The 12317-nt window shown below is 48.6% G+C and overlaps 1 protein-coding gene across 1 annotated transcript in view; it reads right to left on the bottom strand.

Annotated features, from left to right (window-relative positions):
- Nucleotides 1-12317, bottom strand: part of NLRC5 (NLR family CARD domain containing 5) — a 99418-nt gene that overhangs the window by 61695 nt on the left and 25406 nt on the right. The window contains exons 7-11 of the mRNA XM_059713294.1: nucleotides 4542-4625; nucleotides 4366-4449; nucleotides 3327-3416; nucleotides 1750-1800; nucleotides 759-824 (exon numbers count right to left, since the gene is read on the bottom strand). Of these exons, the coding sequence (XP_059569277.1) occupies nucleotides 759-824; nucleotides 1750-1800; nucleotides 3327-3416; nucleotides 4366-4449; nucleotides 4542-4625 (375 nt within the window). The remainder of the gene's footprint in view (nucleotides 1-758; nucleotides 825-1749; nucleotides 1801-3326; nucleotides 3417-4365; nucleotides 4450-4541; nucleotides 4626-12317) is intronic.

Raw genomic sequence — 12317 nt, 5'->3', positions numbered from 1 at the left:
GAGAGCAGCCCAGGATCCCGGCTAGCAGCAGCTACCCAGAGCCAGGGTTGGCTGCAGCCGGGAGGCTGCACACAGCTGCTGCCTCCCCACCCCCGGCCCTGGCCCCGGCCCCCGCTCCAACGTGTGCCAAGGAAAATGGCCTTGCATGCCATGCTCAGCACACATGCTGGGGGTTGCCAACCCATACTAAGTTTCTGTCTTCCATTATATCTAATGGTAGTGAACTAACCTATGAGATGTTTTCCTGTTATTCAGTTTATATCAGCTATTAAGCAGTTCCACTGAACACCACCTTCTCCTTGATTTATGAGAAAGGGTGAATATTAGTTCCCAACTTGCCTTCTCTTCGTTTACCATTCATTGGCCAGTGTACTTTTATCATCTGCAGCTAGATGGAGGGAGGCAAAGAAGACTAGCAGCTTCCCAATGCAGACAGACCTCTTCTGCTAAAAGCACTATCTCCATAGAGGACATGTTGACATGGTATATGATACTGACCCAAACTTCCCTGGGGCAACATATCATATTACAATGGAATATGGCAAAATCATTTTTGCTGAGTCCAGAACCTTAGGTTGCCAGTTTGGACAGGCTGGGATATTTTTTGTTTTAAAACATTCATCCATGTTTATTTCAAATACATCTTAAATTGTAACATCTTCTGCCTTTAATGATTAGCATAACTGCTGCACTACTTCTAGGAATCTGTCATCTGAAGATTTAACTGATCCATGGATATTTAAATACATTTCTTTTACCGTAACATCACGTGTCTCATTTGAGCAGCATTCTCCTTTCTGGTTTTCCGTCTCAAACTTGCTGATCTGCAAATAAACACAATACTAACAGGCTTCTGAAACATCATCCTAAGGTGCTTGAGAATTTAGCAGCTGTTTAATATTCCAGATAAATCATGGGACACAGCAAGTAGACAGAAAAAAATAAGTTTTTTTGGAAGCAGTCAGTCATCCTGAGGCTAAACAATATTCAAGATGATGATGGCTCACTAGAGATTAAAACATTAGCAAAACTACATTGCACAGCACATGATGAAAGGTGCTTCTTACAGGGGCATTATCAGAATAATCACTGAAGAAAAATGAAGGTACACAGGTTGTATCTGTACTGCTTCCCTCAAGCTCCCAAATGAGCCACCAAGTAGCCCAGATTTGCCCATCAGCTTCTGCTCTTCACATCAAACCTGGAAATGGGGCAGTGAAGCTGCCCTAAAGATGCCATCTGATGTCACTCTCATCAGCTCACTGTACAACTGAGAGCAGAGCACAGTGCAGTGTCATTGCCTTGTTTTCAGGTTTGGTCTGTGCACATCTCAGGGCTGTGCTCCACAATGGTGCCCACAGGAGTGCTGGGGAAGGTACGTAGGCAAACCAAAAGTTGATTTGGTATTTACTTAGAGTAAGTTAATGCTGACCCCACATATTTGCATAAGAAGGAAAAGAGGCAGCAAAGCATGATAAAAATGTCCCCCAAAACTTATTCATGCCTCCAAATCTCTAAGCCTTGTTCTCATCTGCCTTGCAGCATGCACGGTCATTTCCTCCTGCACCAAATGCTATTATTCTGCTTGACTAGTGTTCTCCTTGTATAAGTGCTAATGACTACGTAAGACGCAGGACACTGAGAAATCCAGGCCCATTTCTGGAGCTAGTGTTCACCAATGTCCAATGGAGAACATCATTTGAATCAGAATTACCTTAAAAACTCAAAATGCCAAAAGCAGTTTCTTACCTTGAGACTGTTTCAGGATGGCCAGAAAATAATATGATTATAGTGTCCCCCCTGCAAGAGACAACAAAACATTCAATGGAAGGCAAATAAACTCAGCTAAATTCCCACTGATTTCAGTGGGGTGGAATGAAGCCCTATAACAGCAGTTCTCAACTTTTTTAGATGCAAGGTACCCCTCGGAAAATACCAGCTCTTAGCTTTCACTTGTTATTTAACTACAGAAAAATATGAGAGCAATACTTCTGTTGCAAAGAACTCAGAAAGACCACAACACGTCAGAAGGTTTTTGATATTATGGATTTTTATCTGAAATCTCTGGGTTTATTTCATTAATCATCCATAGGTGTTTGCATACCTAATGGTAATAATATTACACAGAACTCCACAACACCCCAGTTGAAAATCACTGCCATAGAAGCACACTGCTCTCAAAACGATTTGACAAATGAGCCAAAAGGGCCTACAGCAGGGGTATTTTATTTTATTGTTTTTCAGATGGGTCAATGAAATCCATAACACTGGGATTAAGCTTGAGCAAATTTCTTAGTGGGGTTCCTCTTTCCTTGACACATTTCTTATAAAAATACGACCTTTTTCTACCTGTTGATCCCAAATGCTGCAGCCTCTTGCAATGATTTGGGCCTTAGTGGCAGCCGATTTTGGGCCTCTGTTGGATCACTCCAGTCCACTACCAGAAAAAGTTGCTGACTGCTGCTACAGAGAACTCTCAGACTGAATTGCTCTTTTATGCTCATTTGTGAGACAAGCTGTCAGCAGGTGCTGTAGGTTGGAACGTGCAGGTTGGAACAGGAGTGGTAGGAGGGACAAATTTGGAGGGGTACACCAGGAAGCCCTCAGGAAGCTCTATGTGCTCAGACAGTGTGTGGCAGCACTGACACAATGGACCACATGGCTGAAATCAGCATCACTACAGTTTAAATGGAGTCCTTTTTGTTTTTGAAAAGGTGCATGAAACGGGTACTGCAATAATTCAGTCACATGCATTTTTCAAGGAGAAACTCAGAAAAAAAGGCAAAACATATGCAACATGACTGTTTAGAGTTACACCAGGGATTCACTTGGTTCATTAAGTTTATACATCAACATAAGCCCATGGTAAGATCTATGATTTTAATTCACCACTTACTTCTAATACGTTGGCAATATTCAAATATCAAACCCCAAGTTTAAAGGTGCATCAACTATACAGGAACGTAAACTATTTCTTCCTCAGTCAGCCAAAGTAATAAGCAGCTCTTTTAGAGCCACAAGCAAACTCAAGAATCTCACAGTTTAACTGTTAACCATCTTGGAGTTGCATATCATTTACAACCTTCTAAAGCAATGTGTGATCCAAAGAGTTAAATGAGCATGTATAAATAAATGCAAATGAGTCCACATACATAGAGTATCTGATTTTAACTTTATTTTTCAAACAGGGGATAAGTGGAGTGGGTAAACTCATCTGCACTGCTCTTCATTAAAAAGCAACTAAATTAGAAGGGGAATGCAGTTTGTAAAGTAAACACTTAGAGAAATAAAAAAGTATTTCCATAATGGCTTTAATTTTCCAGTACCTGATATGCAGTTCAGTAACATTTGGACACATGATGGCTCTCTTTGCCAAAACAAGAACAGCCTTCGTCGAAATATCATTGTGGCTTAAACTGTGGATAACAGAGCATCAAAACATCAGCTGCTTTCATCTGACAGCAAGTCCCTTTATTTTGTATATGACCACTTCTCTATATCCTGTGTATCCAAGCGTGCATGTGCAAGTGTGTGGGCACATACGCCCATGCGCACCCCCCCAATGGAATAATTAGCACTTCTGAGTGGTAGTGCCAGTTAGCCCATACTAATTAACCACATCCATGAATGCTATGTATTGGCCAATTAACATGGCACATTGAGCTAATAATTAGTTCATTCAGCAGTGCTAATGAGACTTCCTGAATAGACGTAGTTACACTTATTTTGGCTTAAGAAGTAGCCTGCTTGGCTGTGTCAGACATAGCAAGTTTACTATGCAGACATGGCTACACACGTGTGTATATGTACATGCGCACGCGCACACGCACACACCAGGATTCTATTAGCAATCTAATTGTGCTTAGACTGTAAAGCCAGGAGGAACCACGTGATCACTGATCATCAAATGTATAATTATATGCCATAAAACATCATTGAGGCATTCTTGTCTAAAGTCCTTTTGTTTGTGTTTGCAGCAACACAGGTACCAGAAAAGCACCTGGGAACAAATTTCTAATGTGAGTGAAGTGCCCGTCTCCTATTAATTCTTAAGGGACATAAGTACTCAAGTATCTTACAAAAAATATTTCCAGTTTGGATTTGAAGATTTCAAGGCTGGAGAATCCACCATTCCTCTTGGTAGCTTGTTCTAGTAGTTAAGCACCCTCACCGGTAAAAAGTTGTACCCCACCATGCACCCCACAGGCAATCAATGATTTCCAAGAGAGTCCTGGGTACTCCCCACGGGTTCCTTGTCTCATCATAATGGTCCCTGACTTGATGTTGATCCGAAACATTTTGACTCTGACCTTCCTTAATAGCTGCCATTTTAAATAAGCATAAGCAATTCAAACTTCTACTTACTCTATCTTCTTCAATTTTTCCATTCTGGAAAATACTTCAAGCACCTTTGTCATGTCTTGGTCCCTCATTCGATTGCCTTGCAAACTGCAAATCAATTTGTGTGGTTAATCCTGCCCCCAAAATACTCAAACAATTTGAAAAAGGTATCATTCACCCCATTAATACAGCTCATTTACTTTATTTCTTCAAGTTGAGTGCAGTGTGGAAAAGCTTGTCCTAGGTTAGCTAGTCCCAGGGCAGTGATATTGCCACCAGTTAACCTGAAAAACATAAAGCAGATCAGAAAGATGTGAGCAAGAAAAATATTTTCCTCAGACATATTCCAGGAACTGTTTAAGGGACAAATTGAAAATGCAGGGACTTGTGAGACCATTCCAAACTTGGGCAATACAAGTTACATATATATTGCTGCAGGGCAGAACTGAACCCCAGAAGCTGCATTTTGCTGTACAGGTTTCCCTCAATTTATGCAGCAGATGCTTTCCCAGGGAAAGGTGCATACATCAATGCATACTATTTTTTAGATATATAGGGAGTAAAAGGAAGGCCCAGGGAGGAATAGGACCACTGCTAAATGGGCAGAAGCAATTGGTGACAGATAGGGGGGACAAGGCTGGACTCCTCAACGAGTTCTTTGCCTCAGTGTTCCTAAGCAAGGGGCACGACAAGTCTCTCACTGGGGTTGTAGAGAGGCAGCAGCAAGGCGCCAGACTTCCATGCGTAGATCCTGAGGTGGTACAGAGTCACTTGGAAGAACTGGATGCCTTTAAGTCGGCAGGCCCGGATGGGCTCTGTCCGAGGGTGCTGAAGGCACTGGCCGATGTCATTGCAGAGCCACTGGCGGGAATATTCGAATCCTCGTGGCGCACAGGCCAAGTCCCGGAGGACTGGAAAAGGGATAACGTGGTCCCCATTTTCAAAAAGGGGAGGAAGGAGGACCCGGGCAACTATAGGCCGGTCAGTCTCACCTCCATCCTTGGTAAAGTATTTGAAAAAATTATCAAGGCTCACATTTGTGAGAGCCCGGCAGGACAAATTATGCTAAGGGGAAACCAGCATGGGTTTGTGGCGGGCAGATCGTGCCTGACCAACCTAGTCTCTTTCTATGACCAGGTTACGAAACGCCTAGACACAGGAGGAGGGGTGGATGTTGTATACTTGGACTTCAGGAAGGCCTTCAATACGGTATCCCACCCCATACTGGTGAACAAATTAAGAGGCTGTGATGTGGATGACTGCACAGTCCGGTGGGTGGCGAATTGGCTAGAGGGTCGCACCCAAAGAGTCGTGGTAGATGGGTCGGTCTCGACCTGGAAGGGTGTGGGCAGTGGGGTCCCGCAGGGTTCGGTCCTTGGACCGATACTCTTTAATGTCTTCATCAGCGACTTGGACGTGGGAGTGAAATGTACTCTGTCCAAGTTTGCAGATGATACAAAGCTATGGGGAGAAGTGGACACGCCGGAGGGCAGGGAACAGCTGCAGGCAGACCTGGATAGGCTGGACAAGTGGGCAGAAAACAACAGGATGCAGTTCAACAAGGAGAAATGCAAAGTGCTGCACCTAAGGAGGAAAAATATCCAGCACACCTACAGCCTAGGGAATGACCTGCTGGGTGGCACAGAGGTGGAAAGGGATCTTGGAGTCCTAGTGGACTCCAAGTTGAACATGAGCCGGCAGTGTGACGAAGCCATCAGAAAAGCTAATGGCACTTTATCGTGCATCAGCAGATGCATGACAAATAGGTCCAGGGAGGTGATACTTCCCCTCTATAGGGCGTTGGTCAGACCGCAGTTGGAGTACTGCGTGCAATTCTGGACGCCACACTTCAAGAAGGATGTGGATAACCTGGAGAGGGTACAGCGAAGGGCAACTCGTATGGTCAAGGGCCTGCAGACCAAGCCCTACGAGGAGAGACTAGAGAAACTGGACCCTTTCAGCCTCCGCAAGAGAAGGTTGAGAGGCGACCTTGTGGCTGCCTATAAGTTCATCACGGGGGCACAGAAGGGAATTGGTGAGGATTTATTCACCAAGGCGCCCCCGGGGGTTACAAGAAACAATGGCCACAAGCTAGCAGAGAGCAGATTTAGACTGGACATTAGGAAGAACTTCTTCACAGTTCGAGTGGCCAAGGTCTGGAATGGGCTCCCAAGGGAGGTGGTGCTCTCCCCTACCCTGGGGGTCTTCAAGAGGAGGTTAGATGAGTATCTAGCTGGGGTCATCTAGGCCCAGCACTCTTTCCTGCTTATGCAGGGGGTTGGACTTGATGATCTATTGAGGTCCCTTCCGACCCTAACATCTATGAATCTATGAATCTATGAATCAAATTCGCATAAAGCGAACCCAGTTTACAATGAAACAGATTGGGATGCATTCCCAGGACAGTGAGGGAGGGAGGGAGGGAGTGGGGGTGGGGCTGGGGCTAGGGAAGGGGTGGGGAGAGGGATGCAGTGCAAGCAGGAGGCATCTCCCATTCCTGGGGCTGCAGCAAGGGCAGCACCAGGCTTGTTGTGGCACCCGGGGTGGGCAGCAGCCTCACTCACCCGACTTCTCCCCATTCATCCCACTTCAGGGCCAGGCCCTGCTCACCCGCCCCTGAAGTGCCGCCACCGGCCTGAGTCTGCAGCAGCAGAGACTGCAAGCAAGCAGCATCTGCTGCTCCCAGGGCTGTAGCAGAGGTGGGCAGCTGCCAGCAGCCAGATGAGAGCAGGCTGAGGCTGGCCAACGCTGCCAGCTTGGGCTGGCAGCAGCACCAGGCTCTTCCCAGAGCTCAGCAGTGACACTGCGAGGGGAAGTTGCGGGGTGCTATGGTGAATTTTGGGGTGGCAGCAGCCCCCCTCCCATTACCATGGCCCACCCCGAATGCCAGGAAGAGCCTGGTGCCAATGCTGGCCCCAGCCTGCTCTTGTCTGGCTGCATGCGGCTGCCCGCCTCTACTGCAGCCCTGGGAGCAGTGTTCAGCTTGCAGCTGCTGGGCTGCACCATGACGGGGGGATAGGGGCACGGTGCCCTGGGGGAAGTAGAGCCCTGGACGGTTTGGGGCACACGGCGCAGCCTAGCGGCTGCAAGACACTTGCATCGGCTGCTCCCAGAGCAGCTGCAGCAGGGGTGGGCAGCCCCATGCAGCTGGATGAGAGCAGGCTGGGGCCAGTGGCCACTGCAGACTTGGGCCGGCAGCAGCACGGGGCTCTTCAGGGGTAGGTGAGTAGGGCCCGGCCCCACAGCCCTTTCCCCTCCCCTCACAGACTCAGACTTACCTGCTTGAGGAAGGGCAGAGCGTGCCTATGCTGATCGCATAAGATCAGCCTATGCCGATCACATATATGCAAATTTACCTTGCATATAACAAATTTCTGGTACAAAAGGGTCATCGCATAAGAACGAATTTGCATAAATTGAACCCGCATAAATCGAGGGAAACCTGTACTTGATTATTCTTTAGTGCTTGAAGGAATGTGGCACAGGTTTGCTAATCAAGACTCCTAGTGTGGACAGAGCATGAGAGACTGACCTGGCTCATGATCTGTGATGAGGAGATTTGCTATGGCCGTGCTGAAGAAGCAAGAAATAGAGCACCTGTTGCTGAAAGCCAATCAGCAGAATGGCTCATTATTACACTGTAGAATTTTACCATCACCAGCACCCCTAATACAGCTAGTTTTAAGCCCAGAGTCATGATACACTACAGTGCGTTGTCTGTGAAATATACAGTGGAGCAAAAATGTATTTGGCAGAAGCCACTGTGTTGAGAATCTATAGTTATACCAAATAAACTGCATTTCTGCTGAGAAAGATGTATAGCCTTGTTAATCTAAAGTCGGGTAGAAAGCAGGGCATGGTAGCACCTTGAGGTGCTCTGGTATGGAGGGGGCAGTGCTTTAATTAGAGCAGCTCATAGAGTACCTGCAGTGCTGTAGCATCATGTGTATTCAGCATCCTGTGCTTCAGAATGGCAGCAGGGGTGCCTTAACTAAAGCTCATTCAATGAGCTTTAGCTAAAACAACTCCACTGCCATTTTGAAATGTGGGGATGCTGAATGCATGTGATACAGAGGCTGTTGGAGTATGTTAATTAGCATGCTTGAGCAGACTTGCAGCAGATTTGATTAATTGATTCTGCTCTGACTGTGTTAATTAGTATGCATTAACTGCTTCCAGAAGCAGTGCATGTGAGCAAAGTTACTAGGGTTTACTTTCCACTTATCCTGTAAAAGCGTGCCCACAGGCTGTTAGAATCGTAGAAAATTAGGGTTGTAAGGGACCTCAGGAGATCATCTAGTCCATCCACCTGCTCAAAGCAGGACTGTGAAGGAGTGAAAGTAAACAAAAGGCCTGAGGTGCCTTACCTATAGGGCAGGGGAAGTCAGGAGAAGAAAAGTAGCCAGCAGCAGCAGATGGGGAAAGTGAAAGCAAGCAACACTTACAGCATGGAGGGCCACAGGGCTGCAGAAGCAGACCGGAAGGGAAGAGAAGCAATCCCCACACTTCCAGAGAAGCATCTTGCACCAGATTGGAGGAGGGAGGCTGCTCAAAGGTATTTCTGGTCCCAGAGAGGGGCAGAGTGGGGTCGATTCCCTGTGAGCCGCAGAGAGAGGAGCGGCTGAGCATCCTAGCAGGCAAGTGTTGCAAACTCTGCCAGAGAAACACTGAGGGTGTGACCCAGAGAAGGAGGCAGGCAGAGGTCTGCCCACACAAGGCTTCTGATCACCCCTAGAGCGAAGTGACAGCTGAGGATCCGGGGCAGAGGCCGGAAGAATTGCTGTTTTCAGGTTAGAGCAGGGGCGGGCAATTACTTCAGGCGGAATACCACTTACTGAGTTTTGGCAAGCCATCAAGGGCTGCATGACAGGCAGCCAGGGGCAGATAACTATTGATTTTCTGTATTTTTAGGGGCTTTGCGGGCTGGATAGAATGGCCTGGTGGGCCTCATCTGGTCTGCGGGCAGCATTTTGCCCACCCCTGGGTTAGAGCTTCGCTGCACATGGGAGAGATCCCACTGGGACTGTGAATGCTCACGAGTAATCTGGGGCAGGCCTGTGCAGAGCAGTGACTGAATTAACTGATTTTTTTGTTGTGATTTGGACATGAGAAGCTGACCCCAGGTGAAGGGGACATGGACCGAGTTTGACAAAGAAACTGAGAGCAGTCGGGGTTTGCTTTTTTTTTTGTGGATATTTGAGTGCAGGCCAAGGCCAGCCCCTGGAAGGGTGTGCGCCTACTAACTAAAGCCAATGGTCACCCTGGTAGCTGAGGACAGAACAGTAGACCAACAGGCAGCATTAAGATCTGGCTGCAAAGAACTACGAGTGCCACCTGGAGAGGCTAGGGTGGGCTAAAGGGGAGGTTTGGAGCCTCACAAAAGAAAACAGGGATTGAGACCTGGTAGGATCACCTTGGGCATTGCCTCCTAGCAATATAATATCATCAAAGTCGTGGCAGGTGAGAAACACAAGACCAGCTTCCTGGCAGACCATGTGATCCGAAGCTGAGGTCCACTCTGTCACCGCCTGTAGGAAAACTAGCTCAGGGCAGTGGCAGCAAGCCCTACAACATTTACAGCCGTCACATTGGTGCATTGGCCGGGAAAGCAGAACCCACCCCAGGGGTAGCCATGGAGTTAGATCCACCAATAGGGCCTGGTTGTGCAGTTATTGCAGCAGCAGCAGCAGCAACAGGCAGTCAGACTGATGGCAGCGGACAAGCAACTCATGAGACAGCAGGAGTTAATGCAGCATCATTTGGTAGATTTTCAGGCACCAAAAATGACACCGGAAGATGACCCTGAAGCATTTTTAGAGAGTTTTGAAAGAACCGCCATGGCAGCAGGATTAGATCTATCAAAATGGGCTGCCAAGTTAGAGGTAGTGTTAGTGGGACAGGTACAGGCAGCATATAGTAACATGTCACAACAAGACTCACAGAATTATGGGAAGGTTAAGGAGGAAATTTTGTACTGTTTAGATATTACCCCAGAGAGAGAGAGAAAAATGTTCAGGGCATGGAAAAAAAAGAAGAGAACTCCTAGGGCCCTGCTACAAAGGTCAGTGGATTTACTGAATAGATGGCTGAAGCTGGCAGTCATGTCCCTGGAGGAAGTGACTGACATAGTCCTATTAGAACAGTTCCTTGCTGATTTAAAGGAAGGCACACAGTGGTGGGTAAGACATCGTCGTCCCAAGGCCTCTAGAGAGGCTCTGCAGTTAGCAGAGGATTTTGACTGTGCACAGGTGGAAGGGCCCCAAGAAAAAATGGATAGGCCCAACAGTAGCGTAAGTGGTAAGACTGGAGAATGCCGGGGAGAACACGATAGTAAGGGGCTTAAACCAGCCAATAGTGATGGGAATCACCTGCTTTAGATGTGGGAAGAAAGGGCAAATGGCTACAGATTGTCCAGATAACCCGTGCCTATATAGGTCCAAATTTTATACACAGCAAGAAGGGAAAAATGAGTCAACAGGGGCACAGGAACCATCTCCAGTTAAGATGATAGATTGTAGCTTGGGGAAAGTATCAGAGAGAGGATGACGAGTCAAGCCATCAGTGTTGGTGTAGGTGGCTGGCCAAGTGGTCCAGGCAATCATAGATACAGGATGTGATCAAACCTTGGTTGAAAAGGGTTAGTACCCTTGAGTGAAGGAGCAAGGCTGACACCGATAGAGATGGTATGTGTGGCGGAGCACAGGGTGCTCCTGCCACTTTAAGGGCCTGGAGCTGGCAGCCTCCAGGTGCCTGATTGCAGCAGCCATTTTGAGGCTTATATAAACCAGGCAGTTGGGCTGCAGGAGGTGAGGCAGTAATACTGCCTGGTCTTAGGGCTGTTGTGAATGACCGGAGGTAAGGGGGAGCTGCAAGGGGATGGTTAGGAGGCTCCTGGTCCTGGGCATGACCTGAAACTGCACCCTGCTGGGAGTGGGTGGTCTGGTGGGGCTCTCAGTGGTGTGGGAGCCCCCAGGAAATACCAGGCCAGTGATCACCCTGGTGAAAGGCGGGTCGGGGCGCCTTAACCCCTAGCTCCCACCACCACCGGGTGGGTGACCCCTGAGCTGGATGAGGGCCAAGAGGGCCAGGGTTTGTGAGGGGCCCAGAGAGGGTGGACCCCGAGAGTGGGAGTGATGTGGGCGAGGTGCCGCGGTTGCTCCTAGGAGGAAGGGAGTAGCGGCACGGTGAGGCCCGAGGAGTAGAGTGGCTAGAGAGACCCAGCCTGAAGGGGAGAGTCCCCTCGACTGGCCCATGCTGGGGCCAGGACCAGTGAGGGTCAAAAGGGCCGGGGGCCCACCGTGAGGGACGCCCAAGAGCCGGGGGCCTGGGGTCCTGACCGGCCTTGAGGTGGGCCAGGGCTAGGTAGCCGAAGGTTCTGGGGGAACCACACCCGAGAGGGGAACAAGGCTTCGGGGGGGCGAGGTAGCCCAGATGATGGCGGAGGGGCCGCCTGAGTAGAGAAGACCATAGTGGGGTCTTGCACGGAAGATTGTGGGGCCGGTGAGATGTTGAGCACCATGATGCCATCTGCAAGGCTTGGGCTGCGGTATTAGGGGAGGTCGGAGCCGCAGAGCGCCCCTGGGCATCGGGGCAGTCGAAGGGCAGCCTCCCGCTTAATTAACATCATAATTGAACTCATTATCATCAAAGGCGTGGCGGGCGAGATGAGCAGGCGGTTGCCCAGAGACAGGTGGGCGGGCCATGAAGAGCTCGGCCCTGAGTAGGCCTGCTGTCACGGTGACAGGCGGGCGGGCCACAGAGTTCGGCCCTGGCAGGCCCCCTGTCACAGTATGCTTGCATGGACAAGGCTGCACATACCCGAGGATGAAAGTACAGCTCACAGTAAAAGGGGTCACTTGGGAACGGCCAGTAGGTGTAGCCGATGACTTGTTGTACCCTATGATCTTAGGCCAAGATTGGCCAAAGATATATCAATTGTTAGCAAAGGAACAGGAGCAAATGGCCTGTAGTGAAGG

Source organism: Alligator mississippiensis, chromosome 10, assembly GCF_030867095.1.
Source record: "Alligator mississippiensis isolate rAllMis1 chromosome 10, rAllMis1, whole genome shotgun sequence".
Classification (NCBI taxonomy): Eukaryota; Metazoa; Chordata; order Crocodylia; family Alligatoridae; genus Alligator; species Alligator mississippiensis.
This window is presented reverse-complemented; position numbering and strand designations above follow the sequence as displayed.